This window comes from Myodes glareolus, chromosome 8 (assembly GCF_982192425.1).
Source record: "Myodes glareolus chromosome 8, mMyoGla1.1, whole genome shotgun sequence".
NCBI classification, from domain to species: Eukaryota; Metazoa; Chordata; class Mammalia; order Rodentia; family Cricetidae; genus Myodes; species Myodes glareolus.
This window is the reverse complement of record NC_142033.1, coordinates 42,188,499-42,216,495: the sequence shown is the minus strand read 5'-3', so window position 1 is coordinate 42,216,495 and position 27,997 is coordinate 42,188,499. Positions and strand designations below refer to the sequence as shown.

At 41.3% G+C, this 27,997-nt stretch overlaps 1 protein-coding gene and 1 long non-coding RNA gene across 3 annotated transcripts in view; one reads left to right on the top strand and one right to left on the bottom strand.

Moving 5' to 3' along the window:
* The window catches only part of Klhl5 (kelch like family member 5), a 69,006-nt gene that overhangs the window by 28,679 nt on the left and 12,330 nt on the right, over positions 1–27,997 (top strand). For both annotated transcript variants that reach the window (XM_087909001.1, XM_048414836.3), the window contains exons 2-6: positions 7,867–8,049; positions 9,744–9,880; positions 11,170–11,366; positions 15,651–15,863; positions 23,333–23,519. In XM_087909001.1, coding sequence (XP_087765127.1) covers positions 7,907–8,049; positions 9,744–9,880; positions 11,170–11,366; positions 15,651–15,863; positions 23,333–23,519 — 877 coding nt within the window. In that variant the 5' untranslated portion in view covers positions 7,867–7,906. The remainder of the gene's footprint in view (positions 1–7,866; positions 8,050–9,743; positions 9,881–11,169; positions 11,367–15,650; positions 15,864–23,332; positions 23,520–27,997) is intronic.
* On the bottom strand, positions 52–27,949 carry LOC125387347 (uncharacterized). The gene is made up of 3 exons (XR_007227833.3): positions 27,788–27,949; positions 4,922–5,178; positions 52–416 (listed from the first exon to the last, which is right to left on the bottom strand). It is a non-coding gene; the product is annotated as an uncharacterized LOC125387347 (long non-coding RNA).

Genomic DNA, 27,997 nt, shown 5'->3' with positions numbered 1-27,997 from the left:
TGGTCAACTGGCAAAAAAGGAGATAAGGAAAACGCGTTAGAAGAACTGTAATAAAGGAAAAGCATTGATAAATTCATGATTTTATTCCTCCTCTCCTGGAATCGTTCTTATCTTTAAGATGGATTTTTCTCGGTCAGTCTGGCATGCCAGGTAACAAGTTAAAGCGTCTGACTCATCCTCACTCTAAAGCGTTTCTAGATAGTAAAGGCACAGATGACTTCTCACGTGGCATTTGGTTACTTTTTCCCCTTTAAAGTTTCTGCAGGCTTTGATTATTATAATCTCTAAGTTGGTTATTGTCAGCGTAGGCATTCTGAAGAATTGAGATCACATGCACTCATGTATTCTAGCATCTCATGCTTGGGAATAGTCACCACCTTCTCCTCTTCTCTCACCCTCAGACGTGGAATTCTGATCTGTGAGAGGGTAAAACCATAGGTCAGTCATCTGTAACCATCTGCAGAATGGAGAGAAGACAGTCTCTTTACTTAAATAAATAGTGTACTTAATTAAATTTTTTTGATTACTTTATGACTTGGCTTTATCCTAAGGGGAGAGTAGCCATCAATAATTTTAATATTGACATTAACTGAACAAACATGATTCTGTTATATTGGGGGGGGTACTTGTTGCCACAAATAAAATACCGAATTTTTAATTTTATGATTTTTACTAATTCTTCTGTGAAAGTAAATAACTATTTCCTTTGAAAAAAAATCAATATGTTAAGAATATTTAAACAATTTTTAAACACAAAACATTTATTTCTTTGCCACCTTAGGTTATGAAACTATTGCCATCTATCTACTACCCAGGGAAATTATGTTAGCATCAAATTTATGCACATGTGTAATATTGGGAAAATTTACACACACTTCCTTACATCACAGGTGGTTTATGTAACCAATGAATACTAAAATTGAATCCCCTTTTTTATGTGCACATTGAATTATATTGGTAAAATGTTAATTATGAGATAAACGATTTTTATATTCTTTTATAAAAGAATATATTGTACATTCAATATACAATAGGCAGCCATTGTATATTCTTCAAGAATCTTGAACTGATATTTCTATTTATAGGAATATAAAACTAACATGTTGATCAAGACCATGGTGAAAGATGGAAAACTCACATCTTCAGAGACTTAACTTTAAAAACAAGTACTATTTATTCAGTAAAATGTATAAAATAAAAGGAAACGTCTGGTTTTTAGATCTGAGGGGACATGTAAGCGTTTAGAATGTGCTTTGTCTTTTATGACTCCACTTTCTTCTAGATTAAATGTATCCAATTTGTATGCTTGTCAGTCTTCTGGTGGAGTTTTTAACTTTGTCACGGGGATACATTTGTTACCCTCAGCTTTTTAAATGGCCAAAGTTCTCTAAGTGGTTGTCCTTCTACTATAAGCAAATCAAAGCCCATTGCTGCTGTTGTCAAAGAAGTTGCAGTGACGGTCTTCAGACTCTTATACATAACCTTCTGAACATAATAAGTTGATATCTGAAAATATTAAAGATGCAGTGAGGATACACAATTTCTTCTTTGAACAGTCATCAATAGAGAGATCAGAACTTAAACAGAACTTTTGGATTTTTAGGATAGGGAAGAACATCTGAGTGGCTTTGCATAATTTGAATCCCAGCGTCCATCATGGATGTGGAAGCTGAAGGCAGCAGCTGCAAGTCTCCCATGCAAGGAGTACGTTCTGTTAGTTGTATTCTGGCTGAAAGGTCTGCCCGAGTTTGGGCCTCTGACCACTCTCTCTGCCATTGCTCTAAACCATTTAAAGAGGGTTTCCCTGTGTGGCTATGGTTGTCCTGGAACACACTGTAGACCAGGTTGGCCTCAAACTCCGAGATCCACCTGCCTCTGCCTCCTGTGTGCTGGGATTAAAGGTGTGCCCCACCATCAACCTATTGTACTTTTTGTTATAACTTCAAGTCTATTCTCTAGTTCTACAATAATGACTTTCAGCTGGACACATGGCTACACTCAAGTAGAGACTCCATTTAGAGTCTCTTCTAAGTAGTTGTGGCCACGTGACCGAGTCTTCACTGACAGAATAAGAGATACACAAATTGTCCCATTTGCCTCACATCCAGGCTTTTCTTTACTCGAAGCTGAGTAAGCTCTGAGCACACAGAAAGGATATCCTTACACTGTGGAAAAAGATAGGCAAAGGAGTGTGGGCCTCTGAATGAACCTACGAGGCACAGGTTTATCTGCCCTTGGCCACTGGTCCACTGTCACCTGTGCGTCTGATATTCTTTGACAAATCATTTTAGTCTATGTTCTATTAGTATACTCATTCCTAAAGTTCCACGGTTATGGGTCAATGTGTGTTGTGTGTGTACAGGCACATGTGTATCATCGTTTTCATGGATGGTTCTAAAACCTTAAAACCTCCCTGCCCAGATTCAAATTAAATACAAGTAAAATAAAATGTGATCAGTAAGTATCACACACTGGTTCTTTTCCTTTAAAAGCCTGGAGCCGAAAGGCCTGTTGTAGTTGGGAATAGTGGCATATGCCTGTGATCGCCACACTTGGAAAGCAAAGGCAGGAGGGCCTCTCTGAACTATATATTAAGATGCCATCTTAACGTGGGGCTGGAGAAATAGCTCAGCAGCCAGGTTCATTTCCAAAACCCATGCTAGCTCACAACTGTCTGCAACGCCAGCCAGTTCCAGGTGATCCAATGCCCTCTTCTGACTTCTGCAGGCTCTTGTAGACATGTGGTGCACATATGCACACTCAGACATACACACACATAAAATAATGAGCAGGTTATATTTAAGAATATATATATACATATATATATATGCATGCAATAACAGTTAATAAAAAGGAGGCCATGAAATTGAGGGAGAGCTAGGAGAGGTATGTGGGAGGGTTTGGAGGGAGGAAAAGAAAAGGAGAAATGTTACAATTATATTATAAACTCGAAAAAGGAGTAAATAAATAAATATATTTTTTAAAAGATATATTTACAAAGGGCTGGGGAGGCAGGAGTTGCAACACAGAGTTGAGTGCTGGGGTGCTGGGGCAGTAAGTAAAGATCACAGTTACAGAGGCATCTTTAGTGGGGTGCTAGTGCTAGAGATCCACACTCAGGTCTCGTGCTTGAGTGGGCAGCCCTTCCCTGACCTCAGCCCTCTACTTAACCCCATCTTCAGCCTTTTAAAAGTGGGTTAACATGCCAGGCAGTGGTAGCGCACGCCTTTAATCCCAGCACCCAGCAGGCAGATCTCTGTGAGCTTGAGGCCAGCCTGGTCTACAGAGGGAGTTTCAGGACAACCAGAGCTGTTACACAGAGAAACCCTGTCTCAAAGAAATGGGAGGCTTAACATGTTTCTGTGTATAGGTACATCTTTTGTTTAGCAAATATTTAGATTATTTGCAGTATTTTCCCCTAAATAATCTTTAATAAATCTTCCCTGCAGATCAATATCTATATACACAGATCATTATTTCTTCAGGACAGAGACTTGGGGCTGCCTTGCGTTTTTAAGGTTCTTGATTTGTATTGTCAAAGTCATTTCACAAAGACTATTGCCATCTCTAGTGTTGTTGTGCCTGTTGAGCCTTCCCCTTCGTACTGGCTCCTTACGACTCTTAGAATCATTTTAACCTTTTGCCACAGATATACTTGCCTTAGTGTCCATAGAAGGTGGGAAAAAGTCCCCAAATAAAAATGTGTTTTTCTTGAGAAGGTAAGGGACAAGGTGTTTTCTGTTTTGAGGGGTCTTGGGTAGTGAACCACGAGTCTCACCCTTGCTAAGCATGGGCTTTACCAGTGAGCTGCAATTCCTGACTTAAAGATAATTCTGAAACTCTCGATAGAACTCTTCATACAACTGTCTTGTCCTTAGGAGGGAGAGCTCCTGTTGATGGCCGTGCTACCCTGAATGCTCCTATCTCAGAAGCTAAACAGGGTCAGGGCTGGTCAGTAGTTGGATGGGAGAAGGGAGCACTCTCTGAAGTGGACAGAGCTGCCTCCTTCTTCCTCATTTCCTTGCAAACTTCCCATTTGTTGCCTTCACGAGCACCCAGTGGATCCTTTCACCTCTGTGTTCCAGCATTGGTCGTGTTCTGCCTGGGGAAGCGTATGATGCTCATCTGGAATCACAATTCTCTATCTAAATTTCTATTTCTATTTTATACCTCTATTTTTTGTCCATTTCACTTTAAAAAAAAAAGATTTTTGAGGTAGGGTTTCGTGTAGCTCAGGCTGGCACTGACCTTCCAGTCCTCCTACCTCTACTTATTAAATGATGAGATTATAAGCCTGCGCCACCACTCCCGCTTTTGTCTGTAGTTTATAAATAAAAATTGTATGATCTGTCTGTACATTCCTCATGAATTATTAAATAGATTTAGGGCATTCATTAAGTATGCTGAGCAGTGTGCATAAAAAATAAAGACTGATAGCTGACATTAGTAAATTTGCATTTTATTTTATGCTTGTGATTGTGAGTATTTGTGGGAGATGCTGACAGATTCGCTGCTCATTAATTGCACCTTTACAGAGGGACAGACTCTAGGTGTCGCATGCTATAATGCAGGTGCCAGGCATCAGCCACTTATGCAGAGAGCGAGCCAGGCAGACTAACCACAGTTTCAAAGCAGCTTTTTACCTACTCAAAGTCAAGTGTAATTCTTGTAAGTTAATTCTTAAAACTTCAATAAAACTATTACTTTATTTAGAAATTCTACTGTACTAGACATGGTGGCACATGCCTTTCTTCCTGTTACTAGGGGTGCAGAGGTCGACCGTCTCCGTGTTTGAGGCCAGCCTGGTGTCTATAGTGAGTTCCAGGCCAGCCATGGCTACATAGTGAGCTCCTATCCAGAGAGAGAGGGGCGTGGAGAGGGGTGTAATGCGCATATTGTATGTATATACACATGCAGGTACCTCTGACATCTGGAGAATTACAGGTGCAGGGCCATGTTGCCAGTTAGGAATTTCCCGCCTTATAATGCTTGAGTTCGAATTCCAGACCCTTTCCCCAAGGGTCCTTTCTAAGTTCCCTGCAGTGTCTTGATGTCACAGCGCACACCTTGAGAGTTAAGAGGTGAACAGTTGGTGATCCGAGTCTTTTGGTTCCTTCCCCTTCTTTTGTGTTCAGCCATTTCCTGACTTAAAGCCATTTTCTAGTTCAGTGACATAGCCTAAAAATGAAGCCAAGAAATATTCATCAATATGTAATTCGTTACAGTGAAGGTCTCCCACAAATGATTCGATTGGTCCCGTTCTTTGAAATATGATTTGCCATCTTAGTAATATCCTGTAAGCAAAACTAGGCAGAGGTGCTAGGCGAAGTTCCTCTGTTGTCGCGATCAAGCAGAATGAGAGAAATGTGTTTTATGTGCTCCACAATGACCTATCCCCAGATGTGCTCCACAATGACCTATCCCCAGATGTGCTCCACAATGACCTATCCCCAGATGTTTCTGTTGGCAGTTAGGATGCCTGCTTGGTTTACTAAAGGCCGTTTTAAAGAGGAAGTATGAAACTAAGTTATAAAAATCAGTAATAGTGGGGATCATCTTTTAAAAGACAACCGAAGAGACAGCATTATGTCAGGAAAAGGTTGAGACAGCAGGCCTCTCCTGCCAGTGACGTACCTTGATTGTGAATTTACCAAGTGGACTATGCATGCATTGTTTCAGCTAACAATCCTCTACAAGTAATCCTCTAAAATAAAATACTGTGTGTTACTCCTATTTTGATGGTGAAGAAGATAAGACTTAGAGAAATAAAGTAATGATAGCCACCAGTCCCATGGGATTATACATTGGATGTTTAGTTGAAGTATGACTACTCCAACTACAGAAAAAAGGAATTTTTTATTTTATTAAATTAAAACTTTGTGTTTGTTTTTCTTAATTGAAATGGATTCACAACAGCCAGTTGCTATTGTATTGGGTAACAACTCTAGAACCTTCCTAAATTGTTCTCCAGTCCTCTCCGAATCAACTCTCAAAACTAGAGCACGAGGAAAAGACGGAGTGGAGAAATGTTCACATTGTCAGTTCTGTAAAAGCCGTGGACAGGGTGCTCTCTCCGTGAGTCTCTCAATATCAGTTAGACGACAATCACTTATGATGATAGTATTAACAGTGACTGAGCTTTTAAAGGTGAACATTGCGTGGTGTTTATGATTGGATTATGACTCAGATCTTTCAGCCAACTCATTGGTTAGTCATTACTGTTAATTTAGGATGAAGCATAAGAAATGGGCACAAAGATCAGAGCCCTAGGAAAGGAATACTTCCTTTACTTCAATTTTGGAAGAATTTGTGGTTTATAAATATTAGATACTGTGCTTTTTCTCCCACCCTTAAGATCCTAATACATGCATTGCCCCCTCCCTCAGAACACACCTGCGTAGGACAGGCTGGGAATACAGTCTAGCTGCCTGCCAGGAGGAAAAGGCATTTGCCAAACAGCAGTCTCTACAAGCATGAACAAACTCTTGGCAAGGAACTTACTAATTTTGTCTGTTTCAAATGCTCTTACTTTAAGAAGTAAGAATCTGATTTTTTTTCTTTTTTGATAGGGCTATTAGTTATATTAAGAAAATTACCTTCCAATATGCTGAAGCTTAATTCAATAAAGCATTCCACAGAGCCGCTGAGGAATAAGAGCTAAGCTGAATGCTGCCTGGGTATTGACTGACTCCAATGGTCCTAGGCCATTAGATACAGTGGTCCTTTCTGGCACACATGCTCTGGATTCCAGCCCTTCGAGTTACTTTAAACTAATTTAGCCTTTTAAATATATATTACTGGTTATCTGAGTTTTTGAGAGAATTATTTACCGTGCTGTTTTAATTAATTAGTAATTTTTTAAAAACCAATCTTTTCTCATTTTACATACCAATCCCAGCTCCCAGTTCCTCTCCTCCTCCCACTCCCCCAGCCTTTCCTCCACCTCACCCCCCATCCACTCCTCAGAGAGGATAAGGCTTCCCATGGGAGTCAACCTAGTCTAGTGCATCTAGGAGCAAAGCCTCCCCTCTATATCTAGACTGAGCAAGGTATCCCTCCAAAAAGAATGAACTCCAAAAAGCCAGTTCAAACACTAGGGATAAATCCTGGTCCCACTGCCAGTGGCCCCACAGACTGCCTCAGCCACACAACTATAAGGTAGTGTATTTTATTGATAACCTATGAAAATAACCCTTTTTGTTGGTTTGTGTTTTGTTTTTCAAGACAGGGTTTCTCTGTAGTTTTTGGAGCCTGTTCTGGAACTAGCTCTTGTAGACCAGGCTGGCCTCGAACTCATAGAGATCTGTCTGTCTCTGCCTCCCAAGTGCTGGGATTAAAGGCGTGAACCACCACTGCCCAGCTGAAAATAACCCATTTTTAAGTAAAGGATAATTTGCATCTCAAATAAAATAATAATGACACCATTAAATATATTAAGAGATAGCATCCATCAGCATGACTGTAGCTCGGCTATTTTTCAGCATAGTCCCAGAGTTCACCAGAGAGAACTCAAAACTGGCAACACAAAGAATACGTGTAGCTCTAGCTGCAGGTGGCACCCTCGTTCATGTGTTAACAAGATACACATACCCAAGCATCGTTGATTTAAAAACACAAAGTAGTAAGTCATACATGCTTGTAGTCCCAGATGTGATACACTGAGGCAAAGATGGCTAGAATTTGAGGTGAGCCTGGGTTATGCTGTGAGGCCCTGTACAGAAAAACACCTTTAAGACAATGAGCAGTTATCCTCTGATACTGACTGGTGACATTGTTTCTTATATTGCATGTGAAGACTTTAAAGGGACAGTGGGGGAAACTTTCATGACATGGTGATTGTGTACAATGTGTGTTTTCTTGTTTCAGGACTTCCAACAGCAGTCAGACACTGTCATCCTGCCATACTATGGAGCCATGCTCATCAGATGAATTCTTCCAAGCCCTTAACCATGCAGAGCAAACATTTAAAAAAATGGAGAACTACTTGAGACATAAGCAATTGTGCGATGTCATTTTAGTCGCTGGCGATCGCAGGATTCCAGCTCACAGGTAATGACTTTGAGAACTTCTGTCCATGTGAAATATTCCCTAGATAACTTATATGTGGTGAGATGACGCACCCCTTAGACTTCAGGGAGGGATCCAACTCAGAGTGTCTGAAAGAACACCACACATGAAATTACTCAACATAAATATCCCTGTCGTCTTTTGCGAAAACACAGGCATTAGCCTCACATCAGTCAAGATTGTTTGTTGTAGATATCGGCTATAATAAACAGTTTTCCTGCATATTAAATACTTGTTAAATACTTTAAATAAGCTTTATGGAAATTAGAGTTTGTATAGCCAGAAGCAAAACATCTCACAGAATAGAATTCATGGAATCGTAACAGTTTTTCTTTTCCTTTTTTAACGCTGTGCAATGAACCCAGGCCTGCATGCTGAACGTGTACCCTGACCACTTAGGCACACTCCTGCCCATTAGCAGGTTTTAAAATCCCTGTGTATTCCCTAATTTTGTTTTTGCTGATCTCTATGAAGTATGAAAAATAAGAGTGGAGGTGGGGATCCTTTAACACAAATGGCATATTTCTTAAGGTAAAAAGAAAGAAAAATGTTTAGGAAAGAAAGATTCATTTTCTTCTGATAATTTTATATTCGCTAAGTTATTCATTGTTAATTACCACTACGATCACAAAGATTATTTTATGTTTTTCAATAGCAATTAGCATTGTCCAAAAGTTTTTGTAAAACCCTTGAGTTTATAGCTGTCAGTTAGCATGCATTTATTGACAAATTCGTGTGATAAAAAGCCTGGGTTATGAACATGGTCTCTTAGAGAAGAGATTTCAGCATGGAATTCCCAGAGGCTCTGAGCTGAGCTCATCATCTCAGCCAGGCGTCTGCTGACCCCACCACTCACTCAGATGACCCCACGGGCTCTCTGCCCCCTCCTCCCCTGCACTGAACAGCTTTCAGCGACTCCCAGGTCACTGAGTTGAAAACCAAAGTACATTTGGCGACCTGCGCAACCCAGCTTACCGTTGCCCCTCTGGTGCTCTGTCCTCTGCTCTCCCTGCTCACTGGCAGTAGCCTCACAGAGCCCTCGGGCTGCCTGGACACTACCGTGGGCTCCTTCTCCCCAGTGCTATCCCGGCACCTCCAGAACTAAAGTCTTCACCTCCCTCAATAATAATAATTTTAAGCAACCAGTCTCTGCCCGAGTGACACCATCTATCTTTGGCCTATTTTTTTTGTTCTATAGTATTTACCACCTTTTTTTATTAACTATACCAGACTGTAACAACAACAACAACAAAAGTATTAAAAGCTTGAAATATTATAATATTTGCTAACACCATTTTCAAGTATGTTCTACATGTTCACTTCTGCCCCAAATGGTTTCGGTTACTTTCAAAACTGACAAACAGAAAAATAACCTTTATATTTTTCTTTCCATATATACAGTCAACTTAATACCAAGTACTTATAACTTTTTTTAAAAGATGTCATAAAGTGGTGTTTGCATAGGAAAACCATTTATCTCAGCAGGAAATTTTCGGCAATAGTAATTTATTATTCAAAAGCAGGAAGTTGAGCACAAAGGGCTTTGTCAAAGGTGCGGTACATTTGCTGGTACTGTGCACTGCTGTGAGTGCCAGAGGAACCAGGAAGAGGATGCATTTATTAATGAACACTCAGCTTTAATGTACTCATTGATTGCTTTTCTGATGTATCCTCAGACTGGTGCTCTCCTCCGTCTCAGATTATTTCGCTGCTATGTTTACTAATGATGTCAGGGAGGCAAGGCAAGAAGAAATAAAGATGGAAGGCGTGGAACCGAACTCCTTGTGGTCCTTAATTCAGTACGCATACACAGGTAACAAGTCAGAAAATAAACGAAAACCCTTTAGACTTATGTATTTTGATTTTAGCTTTGATTTGTTTGCCTTTCTCTTCTGTTTGTGTTTCTCGAACAAGGTGTCATATATTCAAGCTGACATTGAACTCAATGTGTAGCCAAGGCTGGCCTCAAATAGTTCCTCAAAAAAAGCCTTCTTACTTCTCCGAGAGTTCAAATTTCTCTCTCTGAATAAAGCAATCTGTAGTTCAGTTTAGTTCTGTTATGGGCATCACTGTCTCGGATGCTGTTCTGTATTGGTTAAAAATCTCTATGTTAAAACCTTTTAAATGATTATCAGGATGAAGCTTGTGAATGTTTTTGAAGATTTTTTTAATTTGTGTGTGTGTGTGTGTGTGTGTGTGTGTGTGTGTACCTGTACTTGTGAGTGTAGCAGATGACTATGGAGACCAGAGGCATAAAAATACCACAAGTAATCACATTGAGTTGGGTTTGGGAAAATTACTCAGTAAATAAGAGCAGTTGTTTTGCAAAATGAGGACCTAAGTTCAAAATCACCAGCACCCACATAAAATTTGGATGTGGATGTATGTATCTGTAACCCCAGTACTGGAGGGTAGAGGCAGGATTTTGCTGGCTGGCCTGCCAAAGTAAAAAAACTATGAGCGCCATGTTCCGTGGGAGACCCTGTCTTGGAAATCAAGCAAAGGAAGATAAAACAAGGTGCTTGATGCCCTCTCTGCACTCCACATGCACACACACACACACACACAATTACATACAGTCTCTCTCCCCCTCTCTCTGTGAGCTATGTAATATAGACAAAATTTTACATTTAAAATTTAAGAGTTATATAATCCTAGATATTAGTTACTAGTTAATATAACATTTAAAAATTCTGAAAATAAGCATTCTTCTTTTTTTTCCTGCTTTGAGTTTTTTGTTTGTTTGGTTAGTTGGTTGATTTTGTTTTGTTTTGTTTTGTTTTTTAAGGGTTTCTCTGTGTAACAGCCCAGGCTGTCCTGGAACTCTCTTTGTAGACCAGGCTGTTCTCAGACTCACAGAGATCCACCTGCCTCTGCCTCCGGCGTGCTAGGATTAAAGGTGTGCGCCACCATCCCAGCTGCCATTTTTTTTTAAGTAGAGGTCACAAAGGGATAAATTATTCACATTTAATATTAAACCTTTAGGGTCTGTAATGTGTGAATGAGCTTTTATTTAGAAATCCGTTGTTAACAACAGTCATTGTATGAAAACAAGACTCACAAAGCTCCCTCTCCCTCATTGATGGAATTTCCTCCTGTTAGGTCGCCTTGAACTAAAAGAGGATAACATCGAGAGTCTACTGTCTACCGCGTGCCTTCTCCAGCTCTCCCAGGTTGTGGAAGCGTGCTGTAAATTTCTAATGAAGCAGCTGCACCCGTCCAATTGCCTTGGAATCCGTTCTTTTGCCGATGCCCAAGGCTGCACAGATTTGCATAAAGTGGCCCACAACTACACTATGGTATGTATTTTCTGAAAATCAGAATCTTCGTCACCCCATTTCTTACCTTCAAAAGCTTATCTCCCTGTTACTGGCTTCATGTGGTTTTGAGGTTCAAGTTCGTGATGCGGCCCTGAGCTGGGGAAAGGAAACTAGCGGAATGTCTCCTGATGGAGAATCTCATGGCAGGTGTGCCGCTGTAGAAGTGGGGTTTCCTCAACATTCCACTGCAGCCGTGGGTAGACTTCAGACCCGTCACGGAGTCACTGGTGGAAACTGCTCACGGTGGTTGTAGTATTGTGATACAGTGTAAGAAGAAAGGATGAATGGGAGGCCTCCTACTTCAGAGGCCTCTGATTACACGCAGGGCTTGCCACCACGTAGAACAATACCCTTATTAAGTGCGAGAATTGTGTGTTCAAAAGAAATCAGAGGAGGTTCTGATTCAGCAGCCTGAGAGATCATGGAACATGGATGATCTGGTGAAAACTCTGCACAGCAGCACGGCACTATGCAGTGCGAGCTCAGTATTTTTAAATTAAGTCCTTTGAATCTACCCACTTCACCTTACTTCTTTGTAGATTCCCATTTCTTTCTCTAATGTGTATGAGTGTATTGCCTATGGACGTTAGTGCACCACTTGCATGCCTGGTGCCTGTGAAGGTCAGAAGTGGGTGTTGGATTCCCTGGAACTGGAGTTAGCTGCTCTATGGGTGCTGGGAATCGAACCTGGTTCCTCTAGAAGAGTAGCCAGTGGTCTTAACTGCTGAGCCACCTCTCCAGCCCCTCATTTTTTGACTTCATATCTGCAGTTTTAAACACCTTCTGGAATAAGATAAATGTAAGTAAATAAAACACCTCTTGGTTTGTTTTCTTCCTACTAAGTTTATAACTTAATATCTTCCTTTTTGTTAATATTATATTTTTATTACATATATTTAAGTGTGAGCAAGTGCACACATGGAGGTCAGAGGACAACTTGCAAGAGTCAGTTCTTGCCGGGCAGTGCTGGCACACGCCTTTAATCCCAGCACTCAGAAGGCAGAGGCAGGTGGGTCTCTATGACGTCATGGCCAGCCTGGTCTACAAGCGCTAGTTCCAGGACAGACCCCAAAGGCTACAGAGAAACCCTGTCTCAAAAAAAACAAACAAAAAGAACAAAACAAACAAAGTCAGTTCTCTCTTCCCTGAGCCACATCTCACACACACACACACACACACACACACACACACACACACCCCGGCCAAGCTCTCTTTCCTAGGAAGGACTTTGTACACATGTGAAAACATTTGTATGCATTTAGGTCACTCCTGTTGTTTACAGTACAGGCATGATTGCTGCTCCAAGGTTTAGATGCAAATTCAATTGGAATTAGCTGGATGTTTTTAGAGCTATTTTCATAGCCAATTAGTCGCAGTAGATTTTTTTATGTCAAGGTCATTACTTGACATTACTTAGTTTCAATAGAGAAACTCGATGGAACTCTAATAACAATAAGTAATTTAGAGGCAGATTGTCTGATTTGAATGTTGCTATGGGAACCGAATAAGAATGTAAAGCAAAATTCAATCTCCAGTTTAAATAAATCCCTCAGTAATTTCATTTGCTTAAGAAACGATTCTGAAGGGGGAAAGGGCGCCTCTGGCAAGCGCCTGGTAGGTTGGTGGCTGCTTCTTCCGTAAAACAGGTTGGAAGTAGGAGGACAAGCACGCTGCTGGGCAGTGGGTTCAGTCAGTGCAGGTCGGCACACAGGGCACACGCATACATCCTGCATAGCACGGGCAGGAACGGGTGTGAGCTCCTGGGGAGGCCAGAGTCTGGAAACTTCTGTTCCACTACTCCATTGCCTCTGAACATGACCTGGAGCATTTCATTTAGAACCCTCTAGATTAGCTTATCATTACAACTACTTCATATCACTAGAGTTTCTTATGAAGCAAGCAGCCTTGACTTTTACAATTCTAAATGTGATTTTTCAGTCTAGAAAATGTTTTTTTTTAAAAAAAAAATCATTGAATTCTTCTAAAATAGCTACTTTAAAGCAAAGCCATGCTTTTGAAAGGAATTTTGTGTTTAAGCTTGCCCCAGTAGTATTGTGTAACCGTTGAAAAGCTCAGCTCCCATGCAGTATAAATTAGGCTGGGGTGAAAAGGGCATCCCTCCGAAACAGACACAGGAACAGTTTGTCATGCAGCCTCCTCATCCTGATGAAATGCAGCTAATACCATAGGGAAGTAGAGCAGCAATCACATTAGTGTTGTGCAAAGGTGTTGCCTAGCCATACTTGGACCCAGGCTGGCCTCAAATCCACAGTCCTCCTGCCTCCTGCTCCTCAAAGCTGGAATCGCAGGTTTGTGCCACCATGCCTAGCCACACCATATCGTTAAATGACCAGAAATACTATTTACATCTCAAGACTTTCACCCAACATTATATATTAAATATCTTTACATACAACTATGTGATCTTCTTCCAAATTCTTATTGCCTGCTTAATAATCATTGAGCTATGACTTTCTAGAGCTGGACATTTGGTCTATTATACTATAAACTGATACTAAGAGAAGCATTTGTATTGTAAAGATTTGGCTTTGTTTCCCATTGTGCAAAGTATTTCTTAAGTATTCACATGTCAGGTGGGATGACCAGGCTGGGGGGTTTTACAGCGCTGGGGGTTGAACCCCAGGTCTCACCCATGCCAGGCAAACCCTTCTCTACCGAGCTACAGCCCCAGCCTAGTTTTGATCATTTTTGGCTCTTGCTGTGTGTTCCCAAATCATCTTAAAATGTCAGTCAGCAATTGAGTAGAACAGTTTGCTTGAAGCCATTCCAGCACTGAGATTTTATTAAAATATGTTCCTGAAAATGATAATCAATCATATAAAGTAGATTCACTTTGGTATCTTTTAACAAATCATGATGAATTGGAGCAATTGAATTTAGTTAATTATTCATGAATGGTTTTCCTCCTAAGACTCTGCTGAAAGGAACGTCAGCCCAAGATAGATTTCAGATCAGTATCTCGCTTGGGTTACCACAGGCTAAATGGAAAATATGATTCTCATTTTAATCTGGAAGATAGTTATTGATAGGCCTTATCTCTGGCTCTCATTTAAGCAGTGTTAGCTATTTCACTAAAACCCTGCGTGCCGAGGCAGACAGTGCATTAGGAAGTGTAAGAGAAACATTACAAGATCACGTCTGGAGTTTGTATTTATATCCGTTATTCGTTAAGACTTAGAGACTTCAAAGCAGAGAGGGTGAGATTTCTTTCCTTCAGGCTGGAGAGATGGAGCTGCGGCTGTGTACAAGATGGCTCACAACTACCATGACACTAGCTTCTGGCCTCCGCAGATGCTGCACCCACACACAGACACAAACGCGTGCATATGCTTAAAGGAAGAGATTTTTAGAGAAGATTTCTTTCTCTCCAGATCAATTAACATGATAATGATAAACAAGTTGTTTCACTCCTTGGGCATGTCTAGTGTCCCATTTCCAGTCGCAGAGGTTTTGATTCTACCATGCAATCAGGACTCAGTCATGCGCAGTCCCAGGTCCTGCTCCTAGGACATGCTAGCTTAACAGTTTGCTTTGGTTCTTTTTGCTAATAGCAAACTAACTCTGCATAAATCAGATTAGAAGAGATTTGAGTTTTCTAAGTAGACCTGAAATCCTGGGTGGTCTTCTAAAAATCATAGGAATGTTTTTGAGCTCTGTGTGGTCGCACATCTCCATGATCCCAGAAGAACCTCAAGTTCAAGGCCAGCCTGGGCTGTGTAGGCAGACCCTGTCTTTAAAACAAAACAGCTCAGAACAACACATTAATGTCTGCTTTGGTTGTAGAATAAGCTTAAAGTCTTCTGCCATGACAGGATATAGGCCTTTGATCTAGACTCTTAGGAAGCCTGGTCAGCTTAGAGCCAATTCCTGGGTCAGAAGCACCTTCGCTGCTGCCTAAATTCCTTACAAACCTGATATTGCTCCTTCTCCTTGGTGTTTACTTCATTTTTCAATCTCCCTTCAGAAACTTCATCCAAACTATTCCCTAACTTGAGCAATGCAGTAAATAAATGTCATAGGTCCACTTCATAGTGTAGCGAGCCGACAATGTTTCTACTCACACATTTAACGAGAGGTACAGGTTAGTGTTTCTCCCGGCTTTCTTTCCTAACGGGTGGCTATAAAATTGTGTCTAAAGCACAAAGTATTCTGGACACCTAATATAAAAAATTTAGCTTCTTTCACGTAAATAGTGAAGGCTAAATGGAATAATCTCATTTATTTGCCTTTTTCCCCCGCTAGGAACATTTCATGGAAGTAATCAGGAACCAGGAGTTTGTCTTACTCCCAGCCAATGAAATCGCAAAGCTCTTGGCCAGCGACGACATGAACATCCCTAATGAGGAGACAATACTGAACGCACTTCTTACTTGGGTCCGGCACGATTTGGAGCAGAGGCGGAAAGATCTCAGTAAACTTTTGGCTTATATTAGGCTACCTCTCCTTGCACCACAGGTAATTAATTGGCACTCGTCTACAGGTGTTTTTCTTTGGCTAGTCTGTCAAAGTAATTTATACACGTATTCCTGCGGAATGTATCAGTTAAAAGACATTAAACCAACAAAATGCTGCTTCTGTTTGCAGTTCAGAGGGTCAAGTTATCTAACTTACATTGATTGAGGAGCACTGTTGATTTCGAGTTAGCAATTTTATTGGACTATACTATCAACCTGTCCTGATAACCGGAGGTAACTTAGTAATAAGAGCCAGAAGTTCTAGATCAGCCCATTGCCGCATGCTGGTTAGGTACCGACAGGCCGCTGGGCTCTGACACCGGAAGCTTTGGCTTGACTTGGCGTATTCTCTACCACGGCCTCCCATCTGGGAAGCAGGGATGGCAGGGATTCTTATCAAGCAGAGGTTCCTCTTATCTGGCTGTCTCGGGATTATATAAGAGAAATGCAATCTGTGAAACATAATGTGCTATAAATAATGCCATAGCTTCAAACTGAGGCCTCTCGCCAGTGTGTTCAGAGTCGTCAGTCATTACAGACTTGCACGATTTCCCCTCTGTGCAGTTTTCACTGGAATATGTAGGAATTTCCCCAGCATTTTCTCCTTCCTGTCTCGGGCATTGAATAGAGAAAGAGGCCTTGAGCGCAGAGGAGGTGAGAGTTCTCACTGATTCAGGCTTGGCCTTCTTTTCTTTTTCTTATTATTTAAACTGCCACAGATACTGCCTTCTTTGTATTAATTTTGCAGCTAATGCATCATTTCTGGCTACTGTGAGTGGAAGTTTGCACTCTACCTAGCAAAACCAAAAGTCACTGCCAAGGCCTCGTGCTCAGCCCTCCCTGTTCACAAGCGGAACTGCCTAAGTGGATGGCAATTCAGGAAAAGCAGCGTAGTAAAGGATTTCTCTTGAAATCAGGTTTAAAGAGGGTTCTTAAAGTTTTCTTTTTTCCTGGCAGATATTCTTTCTTATTCTTTTCTGAATGAAAGAAAGTAAAATATGGAAGATCTTAGTAGGAAGATCCTGTATAATCATATCCTGGAAATGTAGTTCAGTTCTGCAATTTAAAGGGTACTTCCAACATGGCAGGCCTCTCACCAACCTTTAAAACTCCTGTTCCCAGGAACTTAGGGACAGAACATTTCCCTGAGTCCTTAGAAAGATGGGAGATCATTAAGTCCAACACCTGGGACACAGGCAAAGCATTAAGCAAGTAAAACCAGATTTCAGAACCACAGCTCCATACTACAACAGAGTAACTGTGCGTTGTCTTCTCGACTGTGACTCTGCTCGCCCTTACTACTCGATTAACGTGGAGTTCCTGAGAGTCAGAGCTAGGATTTGAACCCACGTATTGCTCTGTGCCCATTCTCTGTGTTAAACACGCTGTGTATAAAATTGCAGGGTTTGGGTTAAGAAGGAAACCAGAGCCGGACAGTGGTGGTGCACACCTTTAATTCTAGCACTCGGGAGCAGGCGGATCTCTGTGATTTCAAGGCCAACCTGGTCTACAAGAGCTAGTTCCAGGAAGGCTCCAAAGTTACAGAGAAACCCTGTCTTGAAAAAAACAAAAATAAAAACAAAGAAGGAAACAGAATGCAAGCTAGGTATGGTTATAAAGTAGTAAGAAGAGTCTCTGAAGAGATAGGTGAATAAACGCAACATGGAAAAAATGAGTACCCCTCCCCCCCAAAAAGATGGCAGAGAACCAGAGTGAACTTCCTTAAATGTCATGTGATCTGCATCTTGTGTTAGCCACCAAAAGCATGGCGGCGGGGGCTGGGGGGACATGTTCAGGAAAGAGACCAGATTGTGCACTGGTGTGAAGCATACATTATGGGATTTGAAGAATGCTTACTTGACTGGAGCCCTAAAATAAAGAGGGGTGATATCAAAAGGTGAAATTAGAGAGGGACTTAAACCAGATTATGAAGAACCTCTAGTCATGCCAAGGAGTTGGGCTTTATCTTAAAAGCAATGAGGAATGATGGAAGGTTTTTATAATAGAAATGGCATTGCGTAATTCTGTTTGGGGGCAACAACTGTAAAGGCACTAGAGAATGAATCAGGTCTACACTAGAGACCTATGAGAAAGGCAGTCGGAGTTCAGCCAGGCAAAGAAGACACTCAGGCAGTGCCAGAGAGAAATTACCAGAAACTGACAAAACTTAATGACTGGGTAAGAAGAAGGGCCCAATGTGATCCTATTTGTAGAATGAGGTTAGTGAAGGTGATGTCATCGAGACAAGGGATAGAGTGAGCGGTGTCATGTAGCGTGGGGGAGGGAATGGGAGAACCATTTTCCCAAAATTGCTTGGCACCTTACATCTTGAATCCTCAGAATTTTAAGAGAAAAAAAAAAATGGGAAGATTTACCAGCATGTTTTAGCCCAAAGCAAAAGAATGATACTGGCCAGGGAGAATGCAAAGGTGCTAGGACTGGACCCTAGGAAACACTAAGGTTTAGTGGCCATCACCAACCTAACCAAGTGACTGGAGTTACTAGAACTTGATTCCATGACTGAGGAGGAAGAAGTACTATGTCATCTGATGCTACAGAGAAGACAAGTAAGGAGGGGGGACTCAGTGGATTAGCCAGTTGGTTCTTGAAGTATAGGACCCATAGTGCCTGTGAACTTTTGAGATGGACCCTAGAAAGGTGATTTGATAAGCCCTGCACTGATTCGGGTGCACCCTCAGGTTTGAGAACCCCTGTCCATGGTGGGTGGTAGTAATGGAAGAGCACATATGATTGAGTTGGCCGCAGTGCGCTGCACAGTGTCAACAGTCATTTCACCTCTCTGAGCTATGGTTTTCTTTCCTACAAGGAGAATACTGTATTGCAACACTTAGTTACTCTGTTGACAGAGTAACTAACACAAACACACACACCCCAAACACACACACCATTGGTAGCTTCCTGTATAAGTAGAATACATTGTAATTAGATTATATCCACTATTAGCCTCCTCCAACTCCTCAAGGACCACACACACAGACTATAACCACTGAGGACAGTTGATGCTGCCATCTGTGCACGGATATAGGACCATCCACTGGCCCATAGGCAATCTACTAGGCACTACATGGCTATAGGGAACTGACAGTGCCTTCCTCAGTGACTGTCATTTGCCAAAAGCCCCTCAGCTAAAGTAAGATCCTTGTGAGCCCCTCCTCCATCCTCACTGGAACCTTGATGGGCTTATTCTTGCAGAGATCTTATGCAGGCAAGCATAGACACGTTAGCACTGCCATGTCCAGAACTATTTTGTGGCAGTCTTCCCTGTCCTCTAGCTTTTATAGTCTTTCTGGCCCCCTTCCACAGTGTTCCTTGAGTTGTGGGGGGGAGGAGAAGTAATAAATTTCCCAGTGTGTGTCTGTGTGTGTGTGTGTGTGTGGTCTGTGTGTGTCTCTGTGTGTGTGTCTGTGTCTGTGTGTCTGTGTGTGTGTGTGTTATACAGGTCCCAATTAGGGATGAGTACTTGTGAGGTTTTTAGGTTTGGATTTGAGTTTCAGTGATGAAAGTGAAAAACAAAATTATAGAATTAGTTAGCAAGTAGAATTCTGAAGTTAGATTCGTATGTTTTACTTTAAAAGGTAGGGAAATATAACAATTGTTAAAATTGCCAAGTACTACTGAGTAATTAATGACTATTTTTAAAACTGTAATTAGGTATAGTAACCTAAAGAATTTACATTTGTGAAGTGGTATTTTCTCAATATCAAGTAAATGAGATTTTGTCATCAGTTTCCAAATATTAATTTTATTGTAGTGTTATCAACTAGATATTGTAAATGACGGGAGAAATGATATATATAATTATGGTATGCTACCCAAGTGATCCTTTTTTTTTGTATATGGACTTGTGTGTATGTACATGCATGTGTGATGAGGGAGGGGCACACATTCCATAGTGTGCATGTGGAGGTCAGAGGAAAACTTCACGGGGCGTGTTCTCACCTGCCTTAGGTAGATTCCATGGTTGAAACTCAGCTCATCAGACTTGCATAGCAAGGGTTTTACTCACTGAGCCATCTCATAAGATCCCCAAGTGATCTTTTGAAAATAAATTCTGCTTATATGTGTGTGCACACACTTAAGTGCTGTGTATACTTGCTTGTATGTATCCACACATCTCTGTAGATGCACACGCATGAATGTGAGCGCTTGTAGAGGCCAGGAGCCAACAGCACATGTCTTCTTGGTCACTCCTCACCATATTTTTTAAGACAGGATCTCTCACTGAATCCGGAGCTCATCCCTGTGGCCAGACTGATTGACCAGTGAGCTCGAGGGATCCACCTGTCTCCAGCCCACCCAGTGCTGAACTTATAGATCCATGACCTGGTACCCAGCTTTTGTGTGGGAACTGGAGATCTGAATTCAAGAGCATGGTTGTGTGGCTGACATTTTACCAACTGAGCTGTCTCCCAGTCTCCCAAGTGACCGTTTCGGAAGACACTGAATAATCAAAACAAGAAAGTGTTCGCAGTCATTATGTTTTACCCTTGCCTGGAATTCTTCTAAAAATGAACTCAATTCAAGAAGGAAAAAGGACTACAATTATTGGTGCTATGACAAGACAAACTTTAGAGTTGATCAAGTTTTATGCAATATGGATAAGTCGTTCTCTTTCTATATGTGTTTTGAGGGGACAGATTTCTAAAAATAGTCTTGAGAAACAACTACAAGGGTGCAGATAAGCTGAGTGGTGGTGGTGCACATCTTCAGTCCCAGCATGTGGAAGGCAGGGGCAGGTGAATCTGCATTCGAGGCCAGCCTGGCTGCCTGGCTACAGAGAAATCCTGTCTCCGAAACAAAACAAAGGACACAAGAGTGAAGAATCTACACAATCAAAATGTCTCATTTTCCAGAGACTTTTATTTTAATGATTCGCCACTGATTATGGCAAACAGGCATTTGGAATTCATAAAAAAAGCAAAAGTGTATTAGAATCATATTTTATAGTTTAGCCAATCATAGTACTCTCCCAAACAATAGATTACCTGCTGCACTATACTTGATTATTGTTGTTCATGAATTAATTGCTTTATAATTTTTATATTATCCATTTCTTTACTTAAATTCACTAATCTAGTTTTAATAAACTACAGAACTTATAAGCATGTTAAAAAATATGTTTTACTTCAAATTGCAGTTCCTATAAAATCTCCTGAGACTTTACTGCCTGCCTGTGTTTTATTTCACATTTATTTTTATTTAGAAAGCACTAAGGTCATTATATCAGAATTAATACTAGCACTAACAGTAATCTAAATGAGCCAACTCCATGCATATCCACTAATGGCTTCTGTGCTAAGTTTATGTTTTGTGTTCATGGGAAAAGCTGGTCCAGGTCATGAGACTTGTGTCTTGCTGAGATTATTTTTCTTTTGGCTTACAACACATGCTTACCAAATGCCACAGGCTTTTTGTTGTTGTTTATTTGTTTTGTTTTTTGAGACAGCATTTCTCTGCGTAGCCTTGGCTGTCTTGGAACTCACTCCATAGACCAGCCTGGCCTCAAACCCATAGAGATCCACCAGATCTCTCTTCAGTTATCAAAGCCTACACATATTCTCAGCATTGTTAGCCATTAAGGAAATGCAAAGGAAAACCCACTTTTCTGCTTCTCCAGCTGGCTGACCTGGGCACGGTGGGGAGGGTGTGTGGAAAAGGAAGCCTCGCAAGGTGCTAGTGGGGACGGGAGTGTAGTGCAGACACTTTGAAAAGCAGTTTTGAGGTTCCTTTAAAGTGAAGGATGATTTTAGCTAGTTATCCACCCACGAGAAATCAGCATATCCCCACACAACGATGAGCACTGTTTATAGTATTTCCACACAGGAAGCAACCTGAGTGTCCATTAGTTGCTGAATGGATGGAGTGGAACAGAGCCAGTAGAATAGTATTCAACAGCAAAGCAGCAAAACTGATACATGCTACACCACGGACAAGCCGAAAGAATATGCTGAATAATATAAGCAAGACATAGAGGGCATGTATGATTTTGTTTGTATGAAATACGCAGACAAGGCAATCTGTATGGATAGATTAATGTTTGGGGCAGGAGGTGGCAGATGGATATGACAATTAAGAGAAACTCTGGGATCTACCTGAGTGAAAGAAATGCATCAACCCTGTCCACTTGGTACATTTACTGAACGTCAACTCATTGGATTACATATGATATGTACCCTCTGCCCAACAGGCTAATTAATAGGCTATGGTTACACTGTTTTAAAGGGTAATATACTCTGGCCAGGGAAACTTTTCCAAGAACAACAACAAAAGAACAATTAACAAGGAATCTATCAGGAAATCATTACATCACTAGCTTAAAAGAAAAAATAATATGATCTTATAAATAGATCTGTGAAAGACGTTTGAGGAAAAATCGGTGCCGATTCTTAATTGGAACACTAAAGCAGGGGAAATGGAGGCAGCCTAAATCAAACCAGACCACACAAGGCTGCAGCGGCTACAGTCTGAAACAGGAAAACACTAATACCTGCTGAACGCCCGCCAGAAGCAGAGAGGTTCCATTTTACCCAGTGATTCACTGCTACATTGAAAGTTCGGGCAGTATGATAAACCCATTAGCTGAACTAACTGGCGTCCACCCAGAAAAAGATGCCGGACTATTCCTAGTCGGAGAAGAGTGAGGGGACACAGCTGGAGCACAGTGAGTCTGGTAAAGTGCCAGGCTGAAGTACAAGTCACAATAATCAGTCGAAATGGGCAATAAAAATAATTACATGTGTAAGAATAAAGTTAATAACACGAAGGCAAAGACAGTAAAGAAAAATCATACAAGTGAAAAGGCCCCTTAAATAGAAAGACCTAATATCATAAAGTGTATGTTCGCTCTAACTAATACAGTACAGTACAGTTCACACCAAAAAGCCAAGATAATAAAAGATAGCTAGATGATTCTTAAATTGACATGGAAAACTAAACCTGAGATATCCAAGAAAGCCATGAAACTTGATGAGGGGAGACTAAACATACCAGATTTCAGAACATGCTAAGAAGGCATTAATGATCTAGTTGTGGCAGCTCCTGCCTATAGTCTCAGGACCTAGAAAGCTGAAGCAGGAGGACCAGAAGTTCAGGGTCAGCCTGGGCCATAGATTGAGTTCAAGGCCAGTCTATGTGAGTTTCTGCCCCAGAAACAACACACACAGGGCAGGGGAGCGTGATGTACACCTTTAGTCCCTGCCCTCAGGAGGCAGAGGCAGGGATAAGCTGGTGCCCCTATAATTTCAATGCTGAGAGGCTGAGACAGGAGAATCTGGAGTTCATTACTAGCCTGGTCTGTATCATGAATCCCAGACCACCCAGGGCCACATAGTAAGACCCTGTCACAAAACTAAAATAAAATCCCTGAAATAAGCCAATCAGTAGAACAAAACAGTGGATTAAGAAGCATATCTTACGCCTTTATTGTACAGATATCCTGTTCTTTCCTAGTTCCTGGCAGACATGGAGAACAATGCACTTTTTCGGGATGACATAGAATGTCAGAAGCTCATTATGGAAGCAATGAAGTACCACTTATTACCTGAGAGACGACCCATGTTGCAGAGTCCTCGGACGAAACCTCGCAAGTCAACTGTTGGAACACTGTTTGCAGTTGGCGGGATGGATTCAACAAAAGGTATTGGATAATCTTTGATCTAGAGGAACAGAGGGTGATACATCCTGCTACCAAGAGGTCCTGCGGAGAAATGGCTGGTTCAGGGACAAGGACGGGGAAAAATGAGCCTGGAAGACAATTCTAGTGCCAGAAGGTGTTCAAGGAATGGTAGGGGGCAAGTCAAAAGACAGAGAAGCCATCTTGTTGGGAGAGTTCATTGAGTTTAAAGTCATTTGAGCATCTACGTCAGCAATTATAATAAACAAAGATAACATAAACTCCAATACTCCACAAGTTCATAGAGCCACACAGAAAGAAAGGAAACCTGTTTTCTCAGCATAGTGCCAACTGATAGAGAAAGGAAAATGAGATTAGGAAAAAGTAGTTAGTTTGGGCTAGAAATCTAGCTCAGTGAGAACACTCACTTCACATGCGTGATGCATTGGGTTCAGTCCCCAGTACTCACGCACACGCGCATGCATGCTTGCACACACGCACAAGTAAGCAGAGAAGGAAAGAAAGGTTATCCATTTGGCAGCCACCAAAATAAGACATCTCTAATCTGAAATTCAGAAATTCTTGAAGAAGACATGATACTCAAAAAGCTTCAGATTTTGGAGCATTTATCTCCTGGCCTGGTTGTTATAAAAGATAAAATGGTGTCTTTCCAAGTACTGAGAACTGGCACACAACACTTAACCAAGTGACCGAAACTAATGATGCCAGTGATGAATCTAAGCAGCGAATGCCCCGATAGGACCCTCTCTTCAGAAGTCAGCAGCCCAAAGCATCACCTAAATCATGGGGAAAACACAGGTTCAGACTGGGACCCACAGAATAACTTGTCTGTCTGTAGAATTAAAAAATATGCTGATGCCTTAAATATACCTCAAAATTCAGACTTTAGGGGCTGGAGAGACGACTCAGCAGTTAAGAAGCAGCCCTTGGGGCCACTGCAGAGGATCCTAGTTTGTCCCCAGCACCCACATCAGATGGCTCACAACAACCTGTGACTCAGTTTCAGGGCATCTGACACCGTCCAGCCTCAGAAGACACCCACACAAGTGTGCATGTGCATACATAGAGAGAGGCACATGCACACATACACATAATTTTTAAGAAATCTGAGGAAAGATCTGACTTGATTGCATATTATGTGAGCATAAAGGAAAAATATCACTACTCTAATATATTTGTCTTGGTTTTTTTGTGGTTGTTTTGTTTTGCCACAGAAGTCATGATCAAGAGTGATGACAAGATGTTAAATAGTAACTCTGTAAATGTTAATTTTCAGATGTTGATGGTTGTATTATAGATTTTAAAGAGAATTTCTTGTTCCAAAAAAGATATGTTAAAATATTTAGGACTACAGGGTCATCGTTTCTGTGATTTACTCTTAAACAATTGAGAAAAATGCATGCATGCATACATACATGCATAGAAAAGAAAGCTAAACATGAATGTTTGGAAACCTTGGTTAAGGTGACTGGCAATTCATTGGACCATTCTGTCAACAGTTGTCACTAGTGATTGAAGACCACACATAGAGCCATTGGCTGTCAGTTGTTATGGGAGCTTACTGTATATTTGAAAGCTCATACATATCTGCCCATGTTCCTAGAGCTAGCTAGTGTCTGCAGGCCCAGGTAAAAAGCCCTCTGACTTCCATAGACTCCTCTGGTCCTTCTCTCGCCCCTGTTCCAACCCCATTGGCCAACTTGCTCATCTAACATGCCAAAACATATTTCTACATACCAAGGATGCCATGTTAGGTGTTCCCATCACTTCCCTCTGACAGTGACGTTACCCCTCACTCAGACTTCCTCTCAAATGTCAACTTGCCACAGAGGCTTCCATGGCTTTTGGGTAGCAGCCTCTTTCTTGTCTACCACTTTCAAACCCTTCCCCACCTTTTTTTAAAATCTCATTTCTCTGAGTTACATTTCTTCACAGTATCTGATACATTTATTTATGGTCTCTTTATCTCTTCCTACCCCTAGTAAGTAAAAAAGCACAGGGATTTTGCTCATTGAAGCATTCATATTAATATTGTTAATAATACATAGGACTTGGAGTAATAATTTGCAGGTAGATGGTACCCCCTAAGTATTTGTCTAATGCCTTTGTTGTCTCTTGAATTACTTATATGACTAAAGCTCTCGGTGCATTTGTCACATTTTAGTATTTCTCCTTTGTGTGGTAACTTTAGGGAATATGAAATCATGCGCTATATGCCCGATTGTTTCTTAACTAAAGGCTCATGGATGGAGACTGTAAGTCTATACTGAGCCAGAGGGTAGGTCAGTGGTAGAGTGTTTGATCAAAAAATGCAAGGTCCTGGGTTCAGTACACAGAAACACACACACACACACACACACACATATAGAGTTTTTTAAAAAATGTATTTTCTGTGTATGGGTGTTTTGCCTGCATGTCTGGCTGTGCACCATGTGCATGCAGTACCTGTGGAAGCCAGAAGAGGGCAGTAGATCCTCCCCCATCCCCAACCCCAGCCACCCTGAACTAAAGTTATTGACAGCTGTGAGCTACCATGAGGATGCTGGGAATTAAACCCAGGTCCTCTGGAAGATCAGTCAGTGTTCATAACCACTGCAAAATCTCTACAGCCACCCCAACACGCATCCAAGCTTAAAGATATACATATGTTTTATTATTCTAGATGTTTAAAATTTGAGTTTCCAGTTTATAATAAAATCTTACTACTTCATAAACTAGGTCTAAAAGAGGACATAAGATTTAAGAGGAGGGCTGAAGAAATGGCTCAGCTGTTAAAGGCTGGGCTCACAACCAAAAATATAAGATTTAAGAGGAAAAAATAGTTTGAAAATTTATCAATGAAGAGTTTTATTTGATGGAAGGCAATTTTTATTTTATTTTGATTTACCTGATAGAAGATTTTAAGGTCATGGCTGGAGTAAAGAATCAAGTGCTATAATATAATTTACATATATGCATAATCTAAGTATATGAATAAAATATCATTATTGCCAACAGTTACAAAGAAAGATTATGCAAATAAATTTTTTTTAAACCAATTGGTATTTAGAAACAATTCTGTTTGGTGGTATAAGAATACAAAGCAGGGGGCCTGGAGAGATGGCTCGGTGGTTAAGAGCACTGGTTGTTCTTCTAGAGGACCTGAGTTCAATTCCCAGCACCCACATGGCTGCTCACAGCTGTCTTTAATTCCAATTCCAGGGGATCTAACACTCATGACAAAATACCAATGTGTATAAAATAAAAATAAATTAATTTTAAAAATAGAATACAAGGGTGGTCTGGGCAGTGGTGGCGCACGCCTGTAATTCCAGCAGTTGGGAGGCAGAGGCAGGTGAATATCTATGAGTTTGAGGTCATCCTGATCTACAGAGCAAGTTCCAAGACAGGCAGGGCTACACAAAGAAACCCTGTCATAAAAAACAAACAAACAAACAAAAAAAAAACAGAAGAAGAAAAAGAAGAATATAAAGATGGAAAGAGATTTGGTATTAATCTCAAATAACTCAGAATTGTAGAGGATAAGCAGTAACTCTAAGAACATATCGTGTCCATGTGTAGAACAAAACTGTAACAGTAACAGTGGCTCTGATGGTCACTTACAGCCTGCGGAGTAAGTGTTCCCTGCGCTGGCCTCCTCTAAAAGGCTACAGCTGGCTGTCAATTAGCAATTTAAAGAGAGAAAGGGACTCAAACTCTACGTAATTGGAAATTAATTTTTGGTGGGTTTTTTTTTTCCTTGTTTGTTTGTTCCACTTTCTTTCATTTGTTTTCCTAAATCACCACTGGTCCCACATCTGAAGAGAACAAAGAGTTCTAGAATTTTCCAGAAGTAAACCCTTTGGGCAGTAACCCCCATCACTACCCGAATGACAGTCCAGTTCCCGAATGACCTTTGTCCTTTCTCCTCTCTGGGTGCCCCTCCCGCCTATGGGAGCCAGCCCCATGCACTGTGTTTTGTTGTTACGCTCTTTCCCCTTCCTCCGGAATGTCACGTAATAAATGTCTCCTTAATCTCTTGTGCCATCAGCTTCCTTCCTCTCAACTAGACCCTTTCCATTTTACATCAGTAAACCAACTCCACAGTCTCGGTTAACAGGAGACAAAGCCTCCTTCCCTCTACCTAGGAATCCCTGTGTGCACATGGCCAGGCTTCTCAGAGTCATCCTCTGTGGGCTCGCTGCCTGCTTTTCCTCACCACATCAGCCACCCAAATAAGGAACTCTCTCTAACTCCTTGGTGACCTCCATGCAGCTCAACCCTGTGCTTACTTTTTATTTGTTCCTCTCGGTGCGTTTGACGTTGTCAGCGGAACTGGCTGCAGTAAACTCTTGTTTCTCTGGCTTCCCTGGTGCTAAACTCCCCTGCATGTCCTCCCACTTCTGTGTGTCTTCTCAGCCTCTGTGAACAGCGAACCTCGTGTCGGACCTTTTACTACTGGAGGAGAACAACAGGAGAGAAGGTCATGGGGGGTAGGCAGC